The 27,122-nt window shown below is 33.9% G+C and overlaps 2 protein-coding genes across 22 annotated transcripts in view; both read right to left on the bottom strand.

Moving 5' to 3' along the window:
* clasp2 (cytoplasmic linker associated protein 2) overlaps positions 1-6,722 on the bottom strand; it is a 181,597-nt gene extending 174,875 nt beyond the window's left edge. For all 20 annotated transcript variants that reach the window (XM_061931367.1, XM_061931376.1, XM_061931368.1 and 17 more), the window contains exon 1: positions 5,973-6,722. In XM_061931367.1, the coding sequence (XP_061787351.1) occupies positions 5,973-6,170 (198 nt within the window). In that variant the 5' untranslated portion in view covers positions 6,171-6,722. The remainder of the gene's footprint in view (positions 1-5,972) is intronic.
* An 8,828-nt stretch (positions 6,723-15,550) lies between these two features.
* The window catches only part of fbxl2 (F-box and leucine-rich repeat protein 2), a 51,470-nt gene continuing 39,898 nt past the window's right edge, over positions 15,551-27,122 (bottom strand). The window contains exons 7-14 of one of the 2 annotated variants that reach the window (XM_061930859.1): positions 25,148-25,274; positions 24,936-25,010; positions 24,736-24,866; positions 21,058-21,118; positions 20,942-20,986; positions 20,820-20,876; positions 20,533-20,745; positions 15,554-15,808 (exon numbers count right to left, since the gene is read on the bottom strand). In XM_061930859.1, coding sequence (XP_061786843.1) covers positions 15,701-15,808; positions 20,533-20,745; positions 20,820-20,876; positions 20,942-20,986; positions 21,058-21,118; positions 24,736-24,866; positions 24,936-25,010; positions 25,148-25,274 — 817 coding nt within the window. In that variant the 3' untranslated portion in view covers positions 15,554-15,700. Of the gene's footprint in view, positions 15,809-20,532; positions 20,746-20,819; positions 20,877-20,941; positions 20,987-21,057; positions 21,119-24,735; positions 25,011-25,147; positions 25,275-27,122 lie in introns of both variants that reach the window. The other variant, XM_061930858.1, reaches the window with a different exon arrangement.

Below are 27,122 nucleotides of genomic sequence, written 5' to 3'. Positions count from 1 at the left end.
AGGGGGTGATCAAGGGTGATGGGTCAAATGCAGAGAATAATCTCGCCACACCTAGTGTGTGTGTGACAATCATTGGTACTTTAACTTTAACTTTATATTGACTGGTGAGCTGCTGCATCGCCTCGGAGTTGGTGAAAAGTAGTTCTAAATCAGGGGTGCTCACACTTTTTCTGCAGGCGAGCTACTTTTCAATTGATCAAGTCGTGGGGATCTATCTCATTCATATATATAATTTATATTTACTTATTTATGAAATATATGTTTTTGTTAACAAGTTAAAAGGTGTTTAATGATAATGCAAGCATGTTTAACACATATAGTTAATATTGTTAAAAAATTAAAGGTGTTTAATGATAATACAAGTATGTTTAACAGATATAGTTAATATTGTTAATAAGTTAAAGGTGTTTAAAGATAATGCAAGCATGTTTAACACATATAGTTAATATTGTTAATAAGTTAAAGGTGTTTAAAGATAATACAAGCATGTTTAACACATATAGATTCCTTTCTTTCATGAAGACAAGAATATAAGTTGGTGTATTACCTGATTCTGATGACTTGCATTGATTGGAATCAGACAGTGGTGCTGATAATGTCCACATTTTCGAATGGAGGAGAAAAAAAGTCCTCCTTTCTGTCCAATACCACATGAAAGTGGTTGGTTTTTGGCATCTTATTTGTCCAGCTTCCGTACTCCTTTGTGTACACTTTACAAGAAATACATTGTCGGCAAACTCCGTAGCTTGCTAGCTTGCGCACGCCAGCTTTCTGACTCTTATTTTGTTAGCGCAACTGTGCAACTGTGCAGTCGGTCTTTGGAGTTTTGACGACAGGTACGGCGCCAGAGTCTGTTGAAATAAAGTGTTTCTCGCCTTCCAGTCGGTAATTTTAATGAGCTGGCAGCAGCCAGCGTCATCTCAGAAGACCCTCGGGTGCCATGAATGTCAATCAAGTGACGAAAGTGACGTCATAGTGAAGATTTATGATCGCTCATTTTTAGGACTATTTTTTTAATACCTGGCTGGTGATCGACTGACACACCCGCCGAGATCGACCGGTAGCTCGCGATCGACGTAATGAGCACCCCTGTTCTAAATGATAAATCCTGCATTTCACCTGGATAGTATATATAGGTTGTGGACATAAACCGAGAAATTGGTCAACTTTGATAATCCAAATCATGCAAAAAAAATCATACATCGGAAAAACAGGGAGGGCATTCAACACAAGGAAGAAAGAACATCAGAAAGGATGCGAAAAAGAGACAACTGGAAGGTTTGCAAGAAGCCTAAAACAAAAATCCAAACAGGGAATCCTAAAATCAGTCATATCAGATCATTGCAAAATAAATAACCACATCATGGACCGGGACAACGGCAAAATCATCGGGACAGAAAGTAACAAATTAAAACGATGGATTAACGAGGCAATTGAAGTAAGGAAGCGGCCCAAAGAAACCATCAATCGGGATGATGGAGCATTCATGCTCTCGCATACCTGGGACTCCCTCCTCCATTAACCATCAAGCCGCGGGGGGAGTGGGGGCCCAACCAGGTAGACTTGAAAGGTCTGCCCGGTTGGCCACGCCTATAAGAACAGCTGATAGGCAACACGTCACAGTGGTCAGGTGACCCTTCTGATGAAGACTGCAGATGACGGTCGAAACATGTCAGGTAAAGAGTCCATCTAATATACCGAAAATATGGTCCGATTACAAGAAAATTTGAAAAAGTATTTGACAATCCAACTTCGACCCAGAGATAGCGAGAAATACAAAAAAAGACACTTGTTTACGTACTTTTTGTTTAACCCTTCGTGAGGATTATGATTCATTCTTCATCTAAATGGGAAGATAAACATCCCATCAGTCGGCATCCCAGTGAGAGCAGACATTGTACAGTAAGTGATTGTTTAATTATGTTCATAGTTTGAATATCTTGTTTAGCACTTAGCAATACTGCTAAATGATACTTAGTGTTTCACTAAAGCTGCATCTGTTGGGCACACAGCTTCGAAAACTCGTAGATCATCCTCCTTATATCCCGGCTCAAAAATATAAGGTTATGGATCATCATTTGTCCCAAAGTAGTCTTTGTTGTCTCTCATAAAGTCTGTGATGATTAGTAGTGTTGTTGTCGGAGGGAAAAGCGAACGTTGTGAAATTATGCTTAAAAAGAACAAAATATGCAACTACTTGAGATCAAAAATCATGTATTGCACCACGATACAGACACAAATCAATGCAGACAACATTAGTCGATGCAAAAGGGGACAGGAAGGATCCAATTTCTCGACTGAATGGGAGGGAATGCTTTAACTGCCGACCATGTTTGTTTGGCAAAAAGCAACATTTTCCAGTCTCTGAGGTTTTATATGGCACATTAGTACAAATACAAACAGATAGAGGGCAGGATGCAGACGTCGTATGCATAAATAAAATGCTACTCTGACCCTCCCCCACCCTAGACAGTGCCCCTTCAGTCCTGACAAAGGTTCCCCCGCAGAGAACAATTTTAGACCCCCCGCCCAGGAAAAAGAATATATCACATGTTTAATTGAAGGCATGAATAGAAAATGAATCTGCTTGCTCAAAACAGGAAACACGGCACAAAATATGAACGGGAAAAATCGACTCATATTCACTTATTCTGGTGGAAGCATGTTAATTCATTTTAATTTAGCAAGCACCCCCCGCGACCCCGAAAGGGACATGCAGTAGAAAATGGATGGATGGATGTTAATATATTTACATTTAGCATGGTAATATATTTAAATGTTGCATGTTAATATATTTTAATTTAGCATGTTAATATATTTGAATATAGCATGTGAAGACGTTAAACAGCATTGCCCTTGGCAGCACTTAAGTCAAGCAGGAAGCTGAGCAGAAAATCACTACAACGTCCTCAGGGTGCACAAAAAAATCAATTCACATCCGGACCGCGAGTCTTCGCCATCCTGATTCTAATTTGATTCATCCATCCATCCATTTTCTACCGCTTGTCCCTCGTTTCAAAAATCGAGTTGATTGGCAACACTAAATGGTCCCTAGTGTGTGAATGTGAATGTTGTCTGTCTATCTGTGTTGGCCCTGTGATGAGGTGGCCACTTGTCCAGGGTGTACCCCGCCTTCCGCCCGAATGCAGCTGAGATAGGCTCCAGCACCGCCCGCGACCCCGAAAGGGACAAGCGGTAGGAAATGGATGGATGTATTTAAGAAAGAAAAATTCAACACAATTCTCGCAATTTATTATTTGGTATAGTAATAATGATTAAACTTTTTTTTTAAAGTTACAGGTTTTGTGGATGTGGGGATATATAGATATATATACACACACACACACACACACATAAAAATACATATATACATACATATATACACATATGTATATACATACATATATATAAATGTATATACATACATATACACAAATGTATATACATATATACACAAATGCATACATATACATATATACATACTAGGGCTGGGCGATATATCGAATATGCTCGATATATCGCGGGTTTGTCTCTGTGCGATATAGAAAATGACTATATCGTGAGTATTGGAGTATACGTTCTCACGCAGTTGCTTTTAGCTGCGGGTATTACACTACAGGCTGTTCTCACTCTTTCTTGTCTCTCCTTCTCACAGAGCCATAAAACAGAGAGGTAGCAGAATGGGTAACATTAGCTGTGGTGCTAGCGGTGCGAGTGATAATACGAGGGAGAGAAGGTGCGAATCTGATAACAAATAGAGGAATTAATTCCCAAGAAAAACAGCATGGGGTCCATCGTCTGGCGGTGGTTTGGCTTCACGCGGGAAGATGTCGAACAAGTATGCGGCAAAAGCGTTGTTACAAAAAGTAGCATTACTGCTAATATGTAGCATCATTTGAAAAGTCACCCGCTAGAAAATGAAGAGTGCTTGAAACTCCGCATGTCAACATCTCTGTTCGGCGCCACACCCACAAAATGTCGAAGCAACCATTTCCAGATCAACACCATATGAAAAAATTTGTCAACAACAGAAGGAAATAACGTCCGCAGGAACCTACAACATAGCGAAGGACATACAATATTTGATTTCCTATTATGCAGCTCATTTTTATTTGACACTTATTGAAATATCTTGTGTGACATCATGCACAAAAGTGCACTTTATTTGTTTTAAACTATTGTAGTGGCGTTCTGTACAGAAAGTGCACTTTAATTTAGTTTTGATATGTCATCTTAGTGACATCATGCACAAAAGTGCACTAATCGCTTGTTTTAAAATGACTCTGACAATCTTGCACTTTCTGTTTTGAAATGACATGAATGTTTGTGCCACTGCTTAATAACTCTTTAATAAATACACTTTTGCTAAATTGACTTAGTTGTGATTACCCTCTCTGCATGAAAGTTTAAAAGTAGCATATATTAATGCAGTATGAAGAAGAATGTTTTAATGTAGACACATAGAATCATCATACTGCTGTGATTATATGCATCAAGTGTTCATTCAAGGCTAAGGCAAAATACTGCGATATATATCGTGTATCGTGACATGGCCTAAAAATATCGAGATATTCATAAAAGGCCATTTCGCCCAGCCCTAATACATACACACATGCATATACACATAGACATACATATATATATGGACTCTGGAGTGCCAAAAAATTTACTTTTGAATTAATCGCAATTCTTATTTGTAACGATTGCTAATTGAGTAAGAAAAATTTTAAATCTATTTTTACATGTATTTATTTATTTAAATTCGTCCTGTCCAGCCCCTTTATTCAATGTTAGGGTACCATTTTATTAAACACAATCAGTTTTATTTTAAGTAATATAGAAATATATCAGAGATGAGTATCTATTTTATGGAGGAATGGCACCCAATGTTATTAAAAAGTATTGATTTTGAATCGAGAACGATCTGTAACGATTAGGTTTCCAAAAATCGAATCGTGTGGCACCCAAAGATTCACAGCCCTAATATATATATTCATATAAAATATTGTTTTTCTTAAAATAATTTTGACAATTATGAATCGAAATTGAATAAAAAATGGTGTAATTATTAGGGGTGTGGGGAAAAATCGATTCGAATCGCGATTCTCTGGTTGTGCGATTCAGAATCGATTCTCATTTTTAAAAAATCTCTTTTTTTATTTTTTTTAAATGAATCAATCCAACAAAACAATACACAGCAATACCATAACAATGCAATCCAATTCCAAAACCAAACCCGACCCAGCAACACTCAGAACTGCAATAAACAGAGCAATTGAGAGGGGACACAAACACGACACAGAACAAACCAAAAGTAGTGAAACAAAAATGAATATTATCAACAACAGTATCAATATTAGTTACAATTTCAACATAGCAGTGATTAAAAATCCCTCATTCACATTATCATTAGACATTTATAAAAAAAAGAACAATAGTGTCACAGTGGCTTACACTTGCATCACATCTCATAAGCTTGACAACACACAGTGTCCAATATTTTCACAAAGATAAAACAAGTCATATTTTTGGTTCATTTAAAAGTTAAAACAAATGTACATTATTGCAATCAGTTGATAAAACATTATCCTTTACAATTTTAAAAGCGTTTTACAAAAAACTACTACTCTGCTTGCATGTCAGCAGACTGGGGTAGATCCTGCTGAAATCCTATGTATTGAATGAACAGAGAATCATTTAGAATCGGACAAATATCGTTTTTTAATCGAGAATCGTGTTGAATCGAAAAAAAATCGATTTTGAATCGAATCGTGGGACACCCAAAGATTCACAGCCCTACTAATTCTATATCTTTATAATTAAGATATGTATCTGCACTGTGATGAGGTGGCGACTTGTCCAGGGTGTACCCTGCCTGAGAATCGTGTTGAATGGAGAATCATGTTGAATTGAGGATCGATTCTGAATCGAATCGTCAACCCGGGAGTCAAAACGAAGACATTCGCACCCACCTTGAAGTTGCTGGAGTTGACCCATCCCGTCAGCTCGTCCACGGTCTTGTCCAGCCGGGACTTGTCCTGCTCCACGTCCGTGGAACGACTGGGGTCCCTCAGGTAGTCGATGAAGTCTTGGCCGACCTGCAACCTGCGACTGACATCTTTCTGCAACACCTGCTGGTAGAAATAGTCCATGTTGTCATGGTCCTCCATCGGACAGCCGTCAGGGGGGGGCGCGCGGCCAGCAGATAGCGGGACAGGGGAGAGAAACCCGGGGGAAGGTTTTAAATCAAGTCCTGCGGGGTCTGGAAGAACGTCTGGAGTCCGTCTCGCTGACTAGTCCGCCGTCATCTCTCTGGCCGATAAAAGACCTCACATGAGCCCCTCGCTAGTTCACAAGTGGACTTTCTCAGCTACAAAAACACAACAAACTCACACAAAGTGCAAAAAAAACAAAAAACGAGCGGTTGTCGCGTAAAGTCGGCGTCAAAAAGAAAAAGAAAAACAAAAAAATATTTTTTATTTTAATCGCGATGTGTTATGCTAGCCGGCTAGTTAGCAAACAATGCTAGCTTAGCTTCGGGGCCTTTGGCGCCGAGCTTTCCCGACTCAGCGTTTCTTATTCCATCACCACCGCACCGGAAAGTCTTCGAAGATGCCAGCTGGAGGAGTTTAGCCGGCACTTCGCTCTGGTCCTGCGGGGAATAGGCGACTACTTCCGACGGGAATATTACCAGAGCTGCGTACAGGCGGTGTGAAGTGGCGCGGTGCCGCGGGAGAATGTATTCAAGCCCAGCATCAACCGCTGGAAGCTTGGGGGGGGGGTCCTCAGCCACCGCACAGCTGCCCGAGCATAACGCCTGATTAAAAATAACTCACTTAAACCAGAGTTTTTCAACCTTTTTTGAGCCAAGGCACATTTTTTGCTTTGAAAAAATCCGGAGGCACACCACCAGCAGAAATAATAATACAAATAATAGATTTTATTTGTAAAAAGCACTTTACATTGAGTAAACAACCTCAAAGTGCTACAGTGTATTAAAAAAAATAAAAATAAAAAGATATCCATCCATCCATCCATCCATCCATCTTCTTCCGCTTATCCGAGGTCGGGTCGCGGGGGCAGCAGCCTAAGCAGGGAAGCCCAGACTTCCCTCTCCCCAGCCACTTCGTCCAGCTCTTCCTGTGGGACCCTGAGGCGTTCCCAGGCCAGCCTGGAGACATAGTCTTCCCAACGTGTCCTGGGTCTTCCCCGCGGCCTCCTACCGGTCGGACGTGCCCTAAACACCTCCCTAGGGAGGCGTTCAGGTGGCATCCTGACCAGATGCCCGAACCACCTCATCTGGCTCCTCTCCATGTGGAGGAGCAGCGGCTTTACTTTGAGCTCCCCCCGGATGGCAGAGATTCTCACCCTATCTCTAAGGGAGAGCCCCGCCACCCAGCGGAGGAAACTCATTTTGGCCGCTTGTACCCGTGATCTTGTCCTTTCGGTCATAACCCAAAGCTCATGACCATAGGTGAGGATGGGAACGTAGATCGACCGGTAAATTGAGAGCTTTGCCTTCCGGCTCAGCTCCTTCTTCACCACAATGGATCGATACAGCATCCGCATTACTGAAGACGCCACACCGATCCGCCTGTCGATCTCACGATCCACTCTTCCCTCACTCGTGAACAAGACTCCGAGGAATTTGAACTCCTCCACTTGGGGCAAGATCTCCTCCCCAACCCGGAGATGGCACTCCACCCTTTTCCGGGCGAGAACCATGGACTCGGACTTAGCTAAAACTAGTATGCATATATCTAAAAAAAAAAAAAAAAAGAGGCTTTTTTAAAAAGAAGGGTTTTTAAGCTTTTTTTAAAAGCATCTACAGTCTGTGGTGCCCTCAGGTGGTCAGGGAGAGCGTTCCACAGACTGGGAGCGGCGGAGCAGAAAGCCCGGTCTCCCATTGTTCGTAGCTTTGTCCTCGGAGGTTGGAGGAGGTTAGCGGAGGTGTCGTGTGGAGGATTTGGGGGTGAGTAGTTCTTTGAGGCATTTCCATGGAGGCACTGGTGGGTTAGTAGGGAGACTTTGAATTCAATCCTGAGTGGAACAGGAAGCCAGTGAAGGGGTTTCATTAAAAAATGAAACTCAGTTGACAGTAAACAATCGTTGTCGCAATTGTTGGATATGACTTTAAAGCATAACCAAGCTATAATCACTATAGCTCTTGTCTCAAAGTAGGTGTACCGTCACCCCCTGTCACGTCACACCCTGACTTATTTAGAGTTTTTTGCTGTTTTCCTGTGTGTAGTCTTTTAGTTCTTGTCTTGCGCTCCTATTTTGGTGGCTTTTCCTCTTTTTTTGGTATTTTCCTGGAGCAGTGTCATGTCTTCCTTTGAGCGATATTTCCCGCATCTACTTTGTTTTAGCAATCAAGGATATTTCAGTTGTTTTTATCCTTCTTTGTGGGGACATTGTCGATTGTCATGTCATGTTCGGATGTACTTTGTGGACGCCGTCTTTGCTCCGCAGTAAGTCTTTGCTGTCGTCCAGCATTCTGTTTTTGTTGACTTTGTAGCCAGTTCAGTTTTAGTTTCGTTCTACATAGCCTTCCCTAAGCTTCAATGCCTTTTCTTAGGGGCACTCACCTTTTGTTTATTTTTGGTTTAAGCATTAGATACCTTTTTACCTGCACACTGCCTCCCGCTGTTTCCGACACCTACAAAGCAATTAGCTAACGGCTACCACCTACTGATATAGAAGAGTATTACACGGTTACTCTGCCGACACTCAACAACAACACATCATTTGCAGACTATAATTACTGCTTTGCAAAAAATATTTTTAACCCAAATAGGTGAAATTAGACAATCTCCCACGGCACACTAGACTGTATCTCAGTGGTTGAAAACACTGGTTTAGAGCAGTGTTTTTCAACCAATGTGCCGCGATATATTGTCTGGTGTGCCGTGGGAAATTTTGCAACTTCACCTAATTGGTCCCAAAAAATATTTTTTTCCAAATCAATAATTATAATCTGTAAATAATGTGCCGTTAACGAGTGTCTGTGCTGTGTAGAGCTTGGCAGGTTAACCATGTTATTAATACTCCACGTCAGTAGGTGGCAGCAGATAGTTCATTGCTTTGTAGATGTCGGAACGCGTCGAGGATGATTTGTCGAGATCCCAATATGCAGAGCACAGCGGTGTGCAGGTAAAACGGTATGCAATGATTAAACCAAATATGAACAAAAGCGAAAGGAAAAGGCACTGAAGCTTAGGGAAGGCTATGCAAAACAAAAGCAACACTGAACTTGCGACAAGGTAAACAAAAACAGAATGCTGGACTGAATAATAGTGTGAATAATACTGCATAATAGACTGTATTTATATTAATCACATGTGAATAATGCTGTATAATAGACTGTATTTATATTATTCACATGTGAATAATTCTGCATAATAGACTGTATTTATGTTGTTCACGTGTGAATACTGCTGTATAATAGACTGTATTTATATTATTCACATGTGAATAATGCTGTATAATAGACTGTATTTATATTATTCACATGTGAATAATGCTGTATAATAGACTGTATTTATATTATTCACATGTGAATAATGCTGTATAATAGACTGCATTTGTATTATTCACATGTGAATAATGCTGTATAATAGACTGTATTTATATTATTCACATGTGAATAATGCTGTATAATAGACTGTATCTATATTATTCACATGTGAATAATGCTGTATAATAGACTGCATTTATATTATTCACATGTGAATAATGCTGTATAATAGACTGTATTTATATTATTCACATGTGAATAATGCTGTATAATAGACTGTATTTATATTATTCACATGTGAATAATGCTGTATAATACACTGTATTTATATTATTCACATGTGAATATTGTTGTATAATACAATGTATTTATATTATTCACATGTGAATAATGCTGTATAATAGACTGTATTTATATTATTCACAACTTGTGTGAGCCTATGGCTTTACATTTTGTTACATATATATATTTTGCATACATATATATATATATATATATATATATTTTATTTTTTATTTTTTTTTAATTGTTATTTTATTTTATTTTATTTTTTTCTTGGGAGAGAGAAGTCTGGGCTCCTCTGCTTAGGCTGCTGCCCCCGCGACCCGACCTCGGGTAAGCGGAAGAGAGATGGATGGATATATTTCGCATTCTATTTTAGTGACTTTATTGAGTTTACAACCCCCTGGCGCTGCTTTGTACTGTTTTTGTACATTTTATTTATTTTATTTTATTTATATTATTATTTCTTTGATTGTATGTAAATGTTGTAAATTATAAATAAAGGTTTTGATAATAAAAAAACAACAACTAAATGCTACAGTGACAATGTGAGCAGAACAGTAAACTGCAACATAAAACAGTTAACAAATCATATGTGGGCGTGTCTACAGTCTACACGGATCTTTGTCGCCACCTATCGGTCATTAGTTGACATGACATTAGTTATCCATCCAATTGTATACTGTAAAAATTACAATAGATTTTACGGTCAAATGTACATTATTTTTACAGCTCATTACTGTAAATTGAAAATAACTCGACTGCATAATTATGTCAACTGAGCTGCCGATTTGGGTTATTTTTACCGTAAAATATACAGTTGTTTTTACGGTGTATTACTGTAAATCAGGGGTGTCGCATCGCAGTTATTGCTGCCACGTAACAGTGGATAATATATGAATTTGCCGACGTATTTTCTTATTCTATATTTTTTTAACATAGATTTTACAGTTTAAAAAAAAATCTGTAATTTACTGTAAAAATATACAGTGTTTTTTTTTTGTTTTTTTTTTACAACATATTACTGTAAATGGAAAACCAGTAACACTTTTGTTTTTATTCAGGCCTTTTTATACCATGAAAAATGTGGTACCGTTTTTCCATTTACAGTAATACACTGTAAAAAAAAAAAAAAGAACTGTAGATTTTACTGTAAGAAAAAAAAAAGGCAGCTTAGTTGACAGAATTTAGTGTAAAAAAAAAAAAGTGGTAAAGGTTTTTTCAACTTACAGTAAAATGCTGTAAAAACCACCATGAATATACATTTTTACAATGTACAATTTGATGGATACCTTGCTTTAAAATCATAAGTATTTAATTTTATTTTAACACAAGAACATTTGGAAAGTATGGTAAAGTTATATTTGTTGCAATATTGGATACTATTAAAGTTTAAACTATATGCAATGTCATGCAGTACATAAATTTTTTTAACCTTGATACTTTTTTTCCATTTACAGGAAGACACCGTAAAAATTATGGTTAAAAAAAAAGGCAGCTAAATAATAATTTACTATAAAAATAGAGTGGTAGAGTTTTCTTTAATTTACATTAAAATGCTATAAAAAAAACACCATGAATTTTACTGTAATTATTTCAATGTACAATTTAATGGACTTAAAATCGTGAGTATTAATTTTAACAAAAAAAAAAAGGTGCTTCGATTGATGTTTGGAGAGGATATTAATTCATTAATTAAATTGTTTTATTTTTGTTGCAATATTGGATATTATTGAAGTTTAAGAAATATGTGACTTCATGCAGTACATATATATACTGGTGTGTATGTGTATATATATTGTATATATGTGTATATATACATACATATATACAGACATATATATATACATATATATATAAACAGTATATGTGTATATATACATACATATATATACAGTATATATATATATATAAATATAAGTGTGTGTGTGTATATATACATACATATATATACATATACAGACATATATATATACATATATAGACATATATATATATATACATACATATATAGACATATATATATATATACATACATATACATACATACATATATATATGCATGTATATATATGTATATGTACAGTATGTTATGTATATATATATACACATACAGTATATATATATATATACATATACATACAGTATATATATATATATATATATATATATATATAATAGATTTTTGTCAAAAAGATAAAAATGAATATATTTATTAAGAAAATATTATTGCCGTATTATTTCCAGGCATTCGCGTGCCATATAAGATAATGTGGCGGGCCAGATATGGCCCCCGGAGCCTTAAGTTTGACACCTGTGTTGTAAATGGAAAAACAGTAAATTTTTTACAATAAAAAAAAATGTCAGCTCAATTGCCAGAATAAAAAAAAAAAGTGATTCTGTTTTTTCCATTTATGTTGTAAAATGAAAAAAAGTGTATAATATACAGTAAAAAGATGGTGACTGTTTTGCCATTTCTTTACAGTAAAATCCACCGTATGAAAATATATATATATATATATATATATATATATATATATATATATATATATATATACTAGTCAAATTCATAGAACTAGCAGCCAAACAAACAAAAAAAACTTTTCATGGTTGCTGAATTTTATTGACCCATCTGTTGATTTTGTCAAACACAAAAGTGTTGGAAGAGTTGTCCAGGGGAGGGCGCTGGCGTCACAGCTGTTTTCTCTTTGTTTCACTGCGTCCATAATCCTGCCGGAAGTCTCTTCGCACTACACAGTAGTCCGTTGTCCGGGGCAAGACGGAAAGATGAAGTCAAAACAGGGATGCGAGTCACTTGTTTGTCAAATGCCAGGACTTTGTGTGATTATCAGAGAAAAGCTGCTTTCAGTCCCGACTGCTCATCTCATACTTTGCCATGAGAGTGCACTCATCCACCCACCTCAGCAGGACCTAAACAAATGCTCAAATAGAAGCGCGTGCACACGGCTGCTGTCATGGTAACACCTGGCAAACATTGTGGGTCTTTTCCCTTTCCAGACTCAAATCTCTCCCCTGTGATCTCACAGAAAAAACACTGTTTTTTGTTGGGCCGACCTCAGTTGGGCGTCATTTTTTTCGCGTTGCAAAAACATTTTCTGTACAAATATTAAAGGATTCGCATCCGAATCCCGATTCTCATTCATCCAGATTCTAAATCGATTCATAAAAAAGAAAAAGTATACATATGTGTATATATATGTATATACACATATGTATACGCATATATATACATACATATATATTCATATATATACATATATATATGAATATATATATATATGCATATATATACACATATATATGCACATAGATGACTATATACATATACACAAATAAATGCATATATATATACAAATATATATATATATATATATATATATATATATATATATATGCATATATATGCATATATATACACATATATGCATATATATACACATATTCTAAATCAATTCATCACATTAAAAAATGTCTTTAAAAAAAACCCAAAAAACAACTTTTTGGCGGTGCACAAAAATATCGATTCATTAAAAAAATTATAATTATAAAATAAATTATCACCTAGATTCTAAATCGATTCATAATCTTCATAAATTAATGAATATTATTATTTTTAAATATATTCAAAAACATTTTTTATTTTTAATATATAGTATTTGGGTGCACAAAAAAAAATAAATTCACATTCAAATCGCAATTCTTATTAATCTAGATTCTAAATTGATTCATCATTTTAAAAAATTGATAAAAAAAATAAAATTATATATATATTTAAAAAAAAAAAAGTTTTTTGGGGCAAAAAATAAATAAATCGATTCACATCCGAATCGTGATTCTTATTCACCCCGATTCTAAATTGATTAACAATTTTCAAAAATATATAATATATATATATATATATATATATATATATATATATATACACCCATATATATATATATATACACATATATACATACATACATATATATACATACATATATACATACATACATATATATACATACATATATATTTATTTATGTATATAGAATCTATTTTTAATTGATTTTTGAAAATTATATATAATTTGATATATATATATATATATATATATATACACTTATAAACATACATATATATATATATATACATACATACATATACACTTATAAACAAACATATATAATTATTTATGTATATAGAATCTATTTTTAAATTGATTTTTGAAAATTATATATCATTTGATATATATATATATATATATATATATATATATATATATATATATATAGATGTATAAACATATATACACACACATACATATATATATACATATATATATGCATACATAAAGATATATATATCTATATATATACATACATATAGATATATATATACATACATATATATATACATATACATATATATATACTTATAGACATATATATATATATATACTGTACATACACATACATACATACATATATATACATATAGATATACTGTATATACATACATACATATACACATACATATAGATATACTGTGTATATATATACATACATATACACATACATATATACATACATATATATATGTACATACATATATACATACATACATATATACATACATATATACACATACATACATATGTACATATACATACATATATACATACATACATACATATATACATATGTACATATACATACATATATACATATATATACATACATACATACATACTGTATATATACATATATACATCCATATATATACATACATAAATACATATACATATATACACACACATATATACATACATATAAATATATATACATACATATATATATACACATACATATATATATACACAAACATATATATATATATATATACATACATACATCCATACATATACATCCATATATATATATATATATATATACATACACACACACACATATACATACATATAAATATATATACACATATATATATATATACACATATATATATATATATATATATATATATATATATATGTATATTTATACACACATATATATATATATATATATCACCAAAAATTATTCCTGGGCGTGGCCACCGCTGCTGCCCACTGCTCCCCTCACCTACCAGGGGGTGATGGGTCAAATGCAGAGAATAATTTCGCCACACCTAGTGTGTGTGTGACAATCATTGGTACTTTAACTTTAATATATATACATACATATACACATATATACAAACATACATACATATATACATACATATATATATACACACACAGACATATATATATATATATATATATATAGTACATATCTGTGCATATATAAATATATATTTAAAAATATGTGTTCAAGCCATCTCCATGCAACAAGAAGTTTTTTTTTTTAAACTTGTAACCTGTTTTAAAAAAGTTTCATTATTATTATTATAGCAAATAATACATTGCAAGAATCGTGTTGAATGGAATCGTCACCGCAGGAATCGGAATCGGATGGAATGGTTCGGTGCCCAAAGAGTCCCACCCATAACACCTATGTCACATGGTCCCTTTGTCTACTTCCTGTTTCCTTGCACGCCACACAGGGGCTGGACGAGTGGCGAGATGGCTCACGCCATCGCCGTCCCAGAAGAGAAAAAAAGCCTACTTTTACTTTGAGACGTGGCGCTGCAGTCCGGCCGAGAGAAGCCTTTTTTTGTCCGAGAGGAAGCCAGAGTCTGTCCGTCCTTCTTGTCCCTCCACGCTGGTGAGCTGACGGGGGTGGGTGTTTGGTGGGGGGGGGATGAAAAAGGGGTGTGTCGTGGAGTCGGGTCCAGCCCCCTCCTTTCCTTTCAGAGCAGCAGCACCTGCAGGCACAGGTGGCCCCCCCTGGCCCTCCACTGTCAGAGGATGATGCAGCAGCGGCACAGACGCTGGCCGCCTCCGTGCACCGAGGGAGGGGGCGTGACCGGGGCAAAGTAGGCGTGGACCTTGATCTCTGGAAGATGGGCCTGCCACAGCAAAAGACAGCCATTAACACTGACCGACCGAAGGGAGAGGACTCGGGAATTTCTCAGTGTCCATAAAGCTCCCACGGGCGGCCGTTTTGGAAGTCACCTTTTGAAGATGCAGGTTCGCAAATATTTTGACTCAGGGGGCCACATTGAGAGAAGAAAATGTGTCTGCACTATTATTAATGTACAACTATTAATGTGCACTATTATTAATGTACAACTATTAATGTACACTCTTATTAATGTACAACTATTGTGTGCAGTATTATTGATGTCCGACTATTATGTGCACTATTATTAATGTACAACTATTATGTGCACTATTATTAATGTACAACTATTATGTGCACTATTATTGATGTACGACTATTATGTGCACTATTATTAATGTACAACTATTATGTGCACTATTATTAATGTGCAACTATTATGTGCACTATTATTAATGTACACTATTATTGCGAAACACTATTAATGTGCACTATTATTAATGTACAACTATTGATGTGCAACTATTATGTGCACTATTATTAATGTACACTATTATTGAGAAACACTATTAATGTGCACTATTATTAATGTACAACTATTGATGTACACTGTTATTAATGTACAATTATTATTAATGTACAACTATTATGTGCACTATTATTAATGTGCAACTATTATGTGCACTATTATTAATGTACACTACTGTTGAGAAACACTATTAATGTGCACTATTATTAATGTACAACTATTGATGTACACTATTATTAATGTACAACTATTATTAATGTACAACTATTAATGTGCATTATTATTAAAGTACAACTAATAATGTACACTATCAATAATATAAAACAATTATTAATGTACAACTATTAATGTAGACTTGTATTAATATACAACCATTATTAATGTGCTACTATTATTGTGCACTATCATTAATGTACAGCTATTAATGTGTACTATTATTAATGTACAACTATTAATGTGCACTATTATTAAAGTACAAGTATTAATGTACAACTATTAATGTGCACTATTATTAAAGTACAACTATTAATGTACACTATCAATAATATAAAACCATTATAATGTACAACTATTAATGTAGACTTTTATTAATATACAACTATTAATGTGCACTATTATTAATGTACAACTATTTATGTGCACTATTATTAATGTACAACTATTATGTGCACTATTATTGATGTACGACTATTATGTGCACTATTATTAATGTACAACTATTATGTGCACTATTATTAATGTACAACTATTACGTGCACTATTATTAATGTACAACTATTACGTGCACTATAATTAATGTACACTATTATTGAGAAACACTATTAATGTGCACTATTATTAATGTACAACTATTGATGTACACTATTATTAATGGACAACTATTATTAATGTACAGCTATTAATGTGCACTATTATTAAAGTACAACTATTAATGTACAATATCAATAATATACAACCATTATTAATGTACAACTATTAATGTGCACTCTTATTAATATACAACCATTATTACTGTACAACTATTACTGTGCACTATTATTAATGTACAACTATTAATGTACATTATTATTAATGTCCAACTATTATGTGCACTATTATTAATGTACAACTATTACTGTGCACTATTATTAAAGTACAACTATTAATGTGCACTATCAATAATATACAACCATTATTAATGTACAACTATTATGTGCACTATTATTAATGTACAACTATTACTGTGCACTATTATTAAAGTACAACTATTAATGTGCACTATCAATAATACACAACCATTATTACTGTACAACTATTATTGTGCACTATTATTAATGTACAACTATTATGTGCACTATTATTAATGTACAACTATTAATGTACACTATTATTGAGAAACACTATAATGTGCACTATTATTAATGTACAACTATTAATATGAGCTATTATTAATGTACACTATTAATGTACATTATTATTAATGTACAACTATTATTATAGTACAACTATTGTGTGCAGTATTATTGATGTACGACTATTATGTGCACTATTATTAATGTACAACTATTATGTGCACTATTATTAATGTACACTATTATTGAGAAACACTATTAATGTGCACTATTATTAATGGACAACTAATGATGTACACTATTATTAATGTACAACTATTATTAAAGTACAACTATTAATGTGCACTATTATTAAAGTATAACTATTAATGTACAATATCAATAATATAAAACCATTATTAATGTACAACTATTAATGTAGACTATTATTAATATACAACCATTATTAATGTACTACTATTATTGTGCACTATTATCAATGTACAACTATTAATGTAGACTATTATTAATATACAACCATTATTAATGTACAGCTAATAATGTGCACTATTATTAATGTACAACTATTACTGTGCACTATTATTAATGTACAACTATTATTGTGCACTATTATTAATGTACAGCTATTAATGTGCACTATTACTAATGTACACTATTATTAATGTACATTATTATTAATGTACAACTATTATGTGCACTATTATTAATGTACAACTATTAATGTGCACTATTATTAAAGTATAACTATTAATGTGCACTATCAATAATATACAACCATTATTAATGTACAACTATTATTGCACACTCTTATTAATATACAACCATTATTACTGTACAACTATTATTGTGCACTATTATTAATGTACAACTATTACGTGCACTATTATTAATGTACAACTATTAATGTATACTATTATTGAGAAACACTATAATGTGCACTATTATTAATGTACAACTATTAATATGAGCTATTATTAATGTACACTATTAATGTACAACTATTAATGTACACTATTATTAATGTACAACTATTAATGTACACTATTATTAATGTACATTCATATCAATGTACAACTACTGGTAATGTACAACTATTAACGTGCACTATTATTGAGAAACACTATTATTGTACACTATTATGAATGTATAACTAATATTGTGCACTAATATTAATGTACAACTATTAGTGTACAATATTATTAATGTACAACTATTATTGTGCAGTATTATTGCGAAACGCAATTATTGTACACTATTATTAATGTACAACTATTTTTATGAACTATTATTAATGTACAACTATTAGTGTGCACTATTATTGTACACAATTATTAATGTATAACTATTATTAATGTATAACTATTATTAATGTACAACTATTATTGTGCACTATTATTGAGAAACGCTATTATTGTACACTATTATTAATGTATGCACTAATATTAATGTACAACTATTAGTGTGCACTATTATTAATGTATAAATATTATTAATGTACAACTATTATTGTGCACTATTATTGAGAAACGCTATTATTGTACACTATTATTAATGTACAACTATTTTCATGCACTAAAATTAATGTACAACTATTAGTGTGCACTATTATTGTACACAATTATTAATGTATAACTAATATTAATGTATAACTATTATTGTGTACAACTATTATTGTGCACTATTATTGAGAAATGCTTTTATTGTACACTATTATTAATTTATGCACTAATATTAATGTACAACTATTAGTGTGCACTATTATTGTACACAATTATTAATGTATAACTATTATTAATGTACAACTATTATTGTGCACTATTGTTGAGAAACGCTATTATTGTACACTATTATTAATTTATGCACTAATATTAATGTACAACTATTAGTGTGCACTATTATTGTACACAATTATTAATGTATAACTATTATTAATGTACAACTATTATTGTGCACTATTGTTGAGAAACGCTATTATTGTACAGTATTATTAATTTATGCACTAATATTAATTTACAATTATTAGTGTGCACTATTATTGTACACAATTATTAATGTATAACTATTATTAATGTACAACTATTATTGTGCACTATTATTGAGAAACGCTATTATTGTACACTATTATTAATTTATGCACTAATATTAATGTACAACTATTAGTGTGCAGTATTATTGAGAAACGCTATTATTGTACACTATTATTAATGTACAACTATTTTCATGCACTAATATTAATGTACAACTATTAGTGTGCACTATTATTGTACACAATTATTAATGTATAACTATTATTAATGTACACCTATTATTGTGCACTATTATTGAGAAACGCTATTATTGTACACTATTATTAATGTATGCACTAATAATAATAATAATGACTTAGATTTATATAGCGCTTTTCTAGACACTCAAAGCGCTTCACAGAGAAGTGAGAAGCCATCATTCATTCACACCTGGTGGTGGTAAGCTACTTTCATAGCCACAGCTGCCCTGGGGTAGACTGACTGCACTAATATTAATGTACAACTATTAGTGTGCACTATCATTGTACACAATTATTAATGTATAACTATTATTAATGTACAACTATTATTGTGCACTATTATTGAGAAACGCTATTATTGTACACTATTATTAATTTATGCACTAATATTAATGTACAACTATTAGTGTGCAGTATTATTGAGAAACGCTATTATTGTACACTATTATTAATGTACAACTATTAGTGTGCACTATTATTGATGTACAACTATTATCAATGTACAACTATTAGTGTGTATTGAGAAAGGCTACTATTGAAGTTAGTCACACTTGACAGCGTGTCTCCAAGGAAGACTTTGGGCAAATGAAGGCCACACCACTGACCCGGATGCGCTTGATGCCGGCCCGGGTGACCTGCTGGCAGTCGTAGAGCTCGATGCGCTCCAGCCGGTGGCAGCTCTTCAAGTGTTCCAGGGTCCCGTCGGTGATGAGGGGGCAGTTGTCCAGCTCCACCACCGTGAGGCGCTCCTGGCCACAGGCGCTGCCGCTCAGCGCGCGGATGCCGTCGTCCGTGATGAGCTCGCAGTGAGACAGGGACTGCGCAGAGGACGAGGCACAGTGAGGGCGGCAGAAGGAAGCAAAGCACGAGTGGAGGACTTGGGGACGTGTACCAATGCCTGCAGGCGAGGACAGTGGATGGACAGCTGGACCAGGGTGTGGTCGGTCACCTGGGAGAGGACACGCGCACTCAAGGACACGCCGGCAGCTTCAACCTCAAATATTCATGACTTACCAAAATACATTCTTCCAAGTCCATTTTTTCCAGCTCGTGGCAGTTCTATCAGGGGGAAAGACAGAAGGTAAGGAGGAGGAGGAGGAGGAGGGAGGAGGACACACGGGACACCTCACCCTGGCCAGCACAGTGAAGCCAGCGTCTGTCACATGGGAGCATCGTGCCGCTTCAAGGATCCTGGGAAGATTCAAGACTTTTAAACCCTGTCTCTCCTGAGATGGTGTACAGGCTACTCAGTTCACATTGTTACCAAGTCATTATCTGTTTAGTCAACTGCAGTCTCATAGTCGCAAATACCAGCCCAAGTCTGGGATTAGCACCAATAATAACAGCTATCTCCTGATATTGCTATTTTTAAAGAACTCCAAAGTAACTGCATTCCATTTTTTTTAAATCCATCCATTCATCCATTTTCTACTGCTTGTCCCTTTCGGGGTTGCGGGACTAACTAACTCTACAATATGGCAGTAGACACCTTTTTTAATTAACTCCACAAGATGGCAGTAGCTGCAATTACATTTTTACATGAATTTTACAAGATGACAGTAGCTACATTTAAATGATTTTAAATGAAGCTACAATACGGCAATAGACATCTTATTTTTTTTAATTAAGTCCACAAGATGGCAGTAGCTGCAATTACATTTTTACATCAATTTGACAAGATGACAGTAGCTGCATTTTAATTATTTTAAATAACTACAATATGGCAGTAGACATCTTATTGTTATAATTTAGTCCACAAGATGGCAGTAGCTGCATTCGGTATTTTTTTTTCTTTAATCAATCCTACAATATGGGATTAGTGCATTTGAATGTTTTTAATTCCCTCTACAAGATGGCAGTGGCTGCATTTAAATTATGTTAAATAACTCTACAATACAGCAATAGACATCTTATTTTTTTAATTAAGTCCACAAGATGGCAGTAGCTGCATTCGCTTTTTTTTTTTTTTTAATCAACCCTACAATATGGGATTAGTGCATTTGAATGTTTTTAAGTCACTGTACAAGATGGCAGTGGCTGCATTTAAATTATGTTAAATAACTCTACAATGCGACAGTAGACACCTTCTTTTTTTAATTAACTCCACAAGATGGCAGTAGCTGTATTTAAATTTTTACATGAATTTTACAAGATGACAGTAGCTACATTTAAATGATTTTAAATAACTCTACAATACTGCAATAGACATCTTATTTTTTTTAATTAAGTCCACAAGATGGCAGTAGCTGCATTCGCTTTTTAAAAAAATCAAGCCTACAATATGGGATTAGTGCATTTGAATGTTTTTAATTCACTCTACAAGATGGCAGTGGCTGCATTTAAATTATTTTAAATAACTACAATATGGCAGTAGACATCCTATTTTTTTGTATTAACTCCACAAGATGGCAGTAGCTGCATTCGCTTTTTAAATTTTTTTTTTTAAATCAAGCCTACAATATGGGATTAGTGCATTTGAATGTTTTTAATTCACTCTACAAGATGGCAGTGGCTGCATTTAAAGTATTTACTTATGTTTTACTTATTTTTTTAATTAAGTCCACAAAATGGCAGTCCACAAGATGGCAGTAGCTGCATTTGCTTTTTTTTTTATAATCTATCCTACAATATGGGATTAGTGCATTTGAATGTTTTTAATTCACTCTACAAGATGGCAGTGGCTGCATTTAAATTATTTTAAATAACTCTACAATATGGCAGTAGACATCCTATTTTTTTGTATTAACTCCACAAGATGGCAGTAGCTGCATTCGCTTTTTAAATTATTTTTTTTAATCAAGCCTACAATATAGGATTAGTGCATTTGAATGTTTTTAATTCACTCTACAAGATGGCAGTGGCTGCATTTAAAATATGTTAAATAACTCTACAATATGGCAATTGACATCTTATTTTTTTAATTAAGTCCACAAGATGGCAGTAGCTGCATTCGTTTTTTTTTTTTTTTTTTTTTTTTTTTTTAAATCAACCCTACAATATGGGATTCGTGCATTTGAATGTTTTTAAGTCACTCTACAAGATGACAGTGGCTGCATTTAAATTATGTTAAATAACTACAATATGGCAGTAGACACCTTCTTTTTTTAATTAACTCCACAAGATGGCAGTAGCTGCAATTACATTTTTACATACATTTTACAAGATGACAGTAGCTGCATTTAAATTATTTTAAATAACTACAATATGGCAGTAGACATCTTATTGTTATAATTTAGTCCACAAGATGGCAGTAGCTGCATTCGGTATTTATTTTTATTTTTTTTAAATCTATCCTACAATATGGGATTAGTGCATTTGAATGTTTTTAATTCACTCTACAAGATGGCAGTGGCTGCATTTAAATTATGTTAAATAACTCTACAATACGGCAACAATACGGCAATAGACATCTTATTTTTTTAATTAAATCCACAAGATGGCAGTAGCTGCATTCGCTTTTTATTTTTATTTTTAAATCAACCCTACCATATGGGATTAGTGCATTTGAATGTTTTTAATTCACTCTACAAGATGGCAGTGGCTGCATTTAAATTATGTTAAATAACTCTACAATACGGCAATAGACATCTTATTTTTTTAATTAAATCCACAAGATGGCAGTAGCTGCATTCGCTTTTTAATTTTTTTAAATCAACCCTACAATATGGGATTAGTGCATTTGAATGTTTTTAAGTCACTCTACAAGATGGCAGTGGCTGCATTTAAATTATGTTAAATAACAACAATATGGCAGTAGATACCTTATTTTTTAATTAACTCCACAAGATGGCAGTAGCTGCAATTACATTTTTACATTAATTTTACGAGATGACAGTAGCTACATTTTAAATTATTTTAAATGAAGCTATAATACGGCAATAGACATCTTACTTTTTTAATTAAGTCCACAAGATGGCAGTAGCTGCATTCGCTTTTTTTTAAATCAATCCTACAATATGGGATTAGTGCCTTTGAATGTTTTTAAGTCACTCTACAAGATGGCAGTGGCTGCATTTAAATTATTCTAAATAACTCTACAATATGGCAGTAGACATCCTATTTTTTCGTATTAACTCCACAAGATGGCAGTAGCTGCATTCGCTTTTTTTTTTTTTTTTTTTAAATCAAGCCTACAATATACGATTAGGGCATTTGATTGTTTTTAATTCACTCTACAAGATGGCAGTGGCTGCATTTAAAGTATGTTAAATAACTCTACAATATGGCAGTAGACATCTTATTTTTTCATTAACTCTACAAAAATGGCAGAAGCTGCAATTACATGTTTACATTAATTTTACAAGATGGCAGTAGCTGCATTTGTATTTTCTAATTAACTATACACGATGGCAGTAGCTGTATTTGTATTTTCTAATAAACTTCACAGGATGGCAGTAGCTGCATCTACATTTTCTAATTAACTCTACAAGATGGCAGTAGCTGTATTTATATTTTGTAATGAACTTTACAAGATGGCAGTAGCCGCATTTGTATTTTCTAATGAACTACACAGGATGGCAATAGCTGTATTTGTATGTTCTAATCAACTACACAGGATGACAGTAGCTGTATTTTCTAATTAATCTTACAGGATGGTAGTAACTGTATTGTTTTTCTTATTAACTACACAGGATGGCAGTAGCTGCATTTACATTTTCTAAATAACTCAACAAGATGGCAGTAGCTGCATTCGTATTTTCTAATGAACTATACATGATGGCAGTAGCTGTATTTATATTTTCTAATACACTTCAATATTGCTATTTGACAATGAGAGGATTTAAGGTGACTGTGCTGGTCTTCCTCACTTGAGTCGGGGACAGTTGAGTCCGAGTGCGGTGAGGGCCACGTCGGTGATGTTGCTGCATCCAGACACACACAGGATCTGCAGCTTGTGGCATCCTCGGCACAGATTCACCAGGCCGTCGTCTGTGATCTGCTGCGGGTGACAAAGCGACACGTGTGCGCATGATATTGTACCATAGTGCCAGGCCAGTGTTTGTCTCACCACGCAAGACTGCATGTTGATGGTGGTGAGCTCTTGGCAGTGCTTCTGAAGGTGCTTCAAGGCGCCGTCATCCAGCTGGAGGACAGCAACACTAAATTGTCTTCCTCGATAATATTTCATTTCTACGGCACCTTTCTCAACATTCAAAGGTGGCTGACGTGTATGGTTGTTGGAGACAAAATGCAGATATGGACGCAGCCAAGCCAGCGTACCTGCGTGCAGCCTCTGAGGAACAGCGCTCGTAAGGCCGTACAGCCTCGAGCCAGAGCGTCGATGCCGTCGCGTGTGATCTGGTCACACCAGGACAGATTCAGCGTCTCCAGCATTTTGCAGCCGTCACTGAGCAAGGACACACACACACACACACACACACACACACACACACACACACACACACACACACACACACACACACACACACACACACACACACACACACACACACAAGTCATTTGTAAACTATTAGTTTTTAGCAACTGTTAGTGTGCACTATTATTGAAAAACAACTATTAATGTGCATGTACTATTACTGGGTAACTACTAGTGTGCACTATTATTGAAAAACAACTATTAATGTGCATGCACCATTACTGGGTAAATATTAGTGTGCACTATTATTTAAAAAAAAATTTAAAAAAAAATTAGTGTACATGCACTATTACTGGGTAAGTATTAGTGTGCACTATTATTGACAAACTATTACTGTACATGCACTATTATTGGGTAAATATTAGTATGCACTATTATTAAAAAAATATTAGTGTACATGCACTATCACTGGGTAGTTATTGGTGTGCACTATTATTGAAAAAATATTAGTGTACATGCACTATCACTGGATATTTATTGGTGTGCACTATTATTTAAAAACAACTATTAATGTGCATGCACCATTACTGGGTAACTACTAGTGTGCATTATTATTTAAAAAAATATTAGTGTACATGCACTATTACTGGGTAAGTATTAGTGTGCACTATTATTGAAAAAACTATTAGTGTACATGCACTATTATTGGGTAAATATTAGTATGCACTATTATTGAAAACATATTAGTGTACATGCACCATCACTGGGTAGTCATTAGTGTGCACTATTATTTAAAAACAACTATTAATGTGCATGCACTATTACTGGGTAACTACTAGTGTGCACTATTATTAAAAAACAACTATTGATGTGCATGCCCTATTACTGGGTAAATATTAGTGTGCACTATTATGGAAACAAACTATTAGTGTGCATGCATTATTACTGGGTACGTATTAGTGTGCACTATTATTGAAAAAACTATTAGTGTACATACTATTATTGGGTAAATATTAGTATGCACTATTATTGAAAAACAACTATTAATATGCATGCACTATTACTGGGTAACTACTAGTGTGCACTATTATTGAAAAACAACTATTAATGTGCATGCACTATTACTGGGTAAATATTAGTGTGCACTATTATTGAAACAAACTATTAGTGTGCATGCACTATTACTGGATAACTATTAGTGTGTACTATTATTGAAAACAACTATTAACGTGCATGCACCATTACTCGGTAAATATTGGTGTGCACTATTATTTAAAAAACTGTTAATGTGCATGTACTATTACGGGGTGAATATTAGTGTGCACTATTATTGAAAAACTATTAGTGTACATGCACTATTATTGGGTAAATATTAGTATGCACTATTATTGAAAAAATAGTGTACATGCACTATCACTGGGTAGTTATTGGTGTGCACTATTATTGAAAAACAACTATTAATGTGCATGCACCATTACTGGGTAACTACTAGTGTGCATTATTATTTAAAAAAATATTAGTGTACATGCACTATTACTGGGTAAGTATTAGTGTGCACTATTATTGAAAAAACTATTAGTGTACATGCACTATTATTGGGTAAATATTAGTATGCACTATTATTGAAAACATATTAGTGTACATGCACTATCACTGGGTAGTCATTAGTGTGCACTATTATTTAAAAACAACTATTAATGTGCATGCACTATTACTGGGTAACTACTAGTGTGCACTATTATTAAAAACAACTATTGATGTGCATGCCCTATTACTGGGTAAATATTAGTGTGCACTATTATGGAAACAAACTATTAGTGTGCATGCATTATTACTGGGTACGTATTAGTGTGCACTATTATTGAAAAAACTATTAGT

The sequence above is a fragment of the Nerophis lumbriciformis genome, linkage group LG37 (assembly GCF_033978685.3).
Source record: "Nerophis lumbriciformis linkage group LG37, RoL_Nlum_v2.1, whole genome shotgun sequence".
In the NCBI taxonomy this organism is placed as follows: Eukaryota; Metazoa; Chordata; class Actinopteri; order Syngnathiformes; family Syngnathidae; genus Nerophis; species Nerophis lumbriciformis.
The sequence above is the reverse complement of the archived record's forward strand: the minus strand, read 5'-3'. Positions and strand labels throughout refer to the sequence as shown.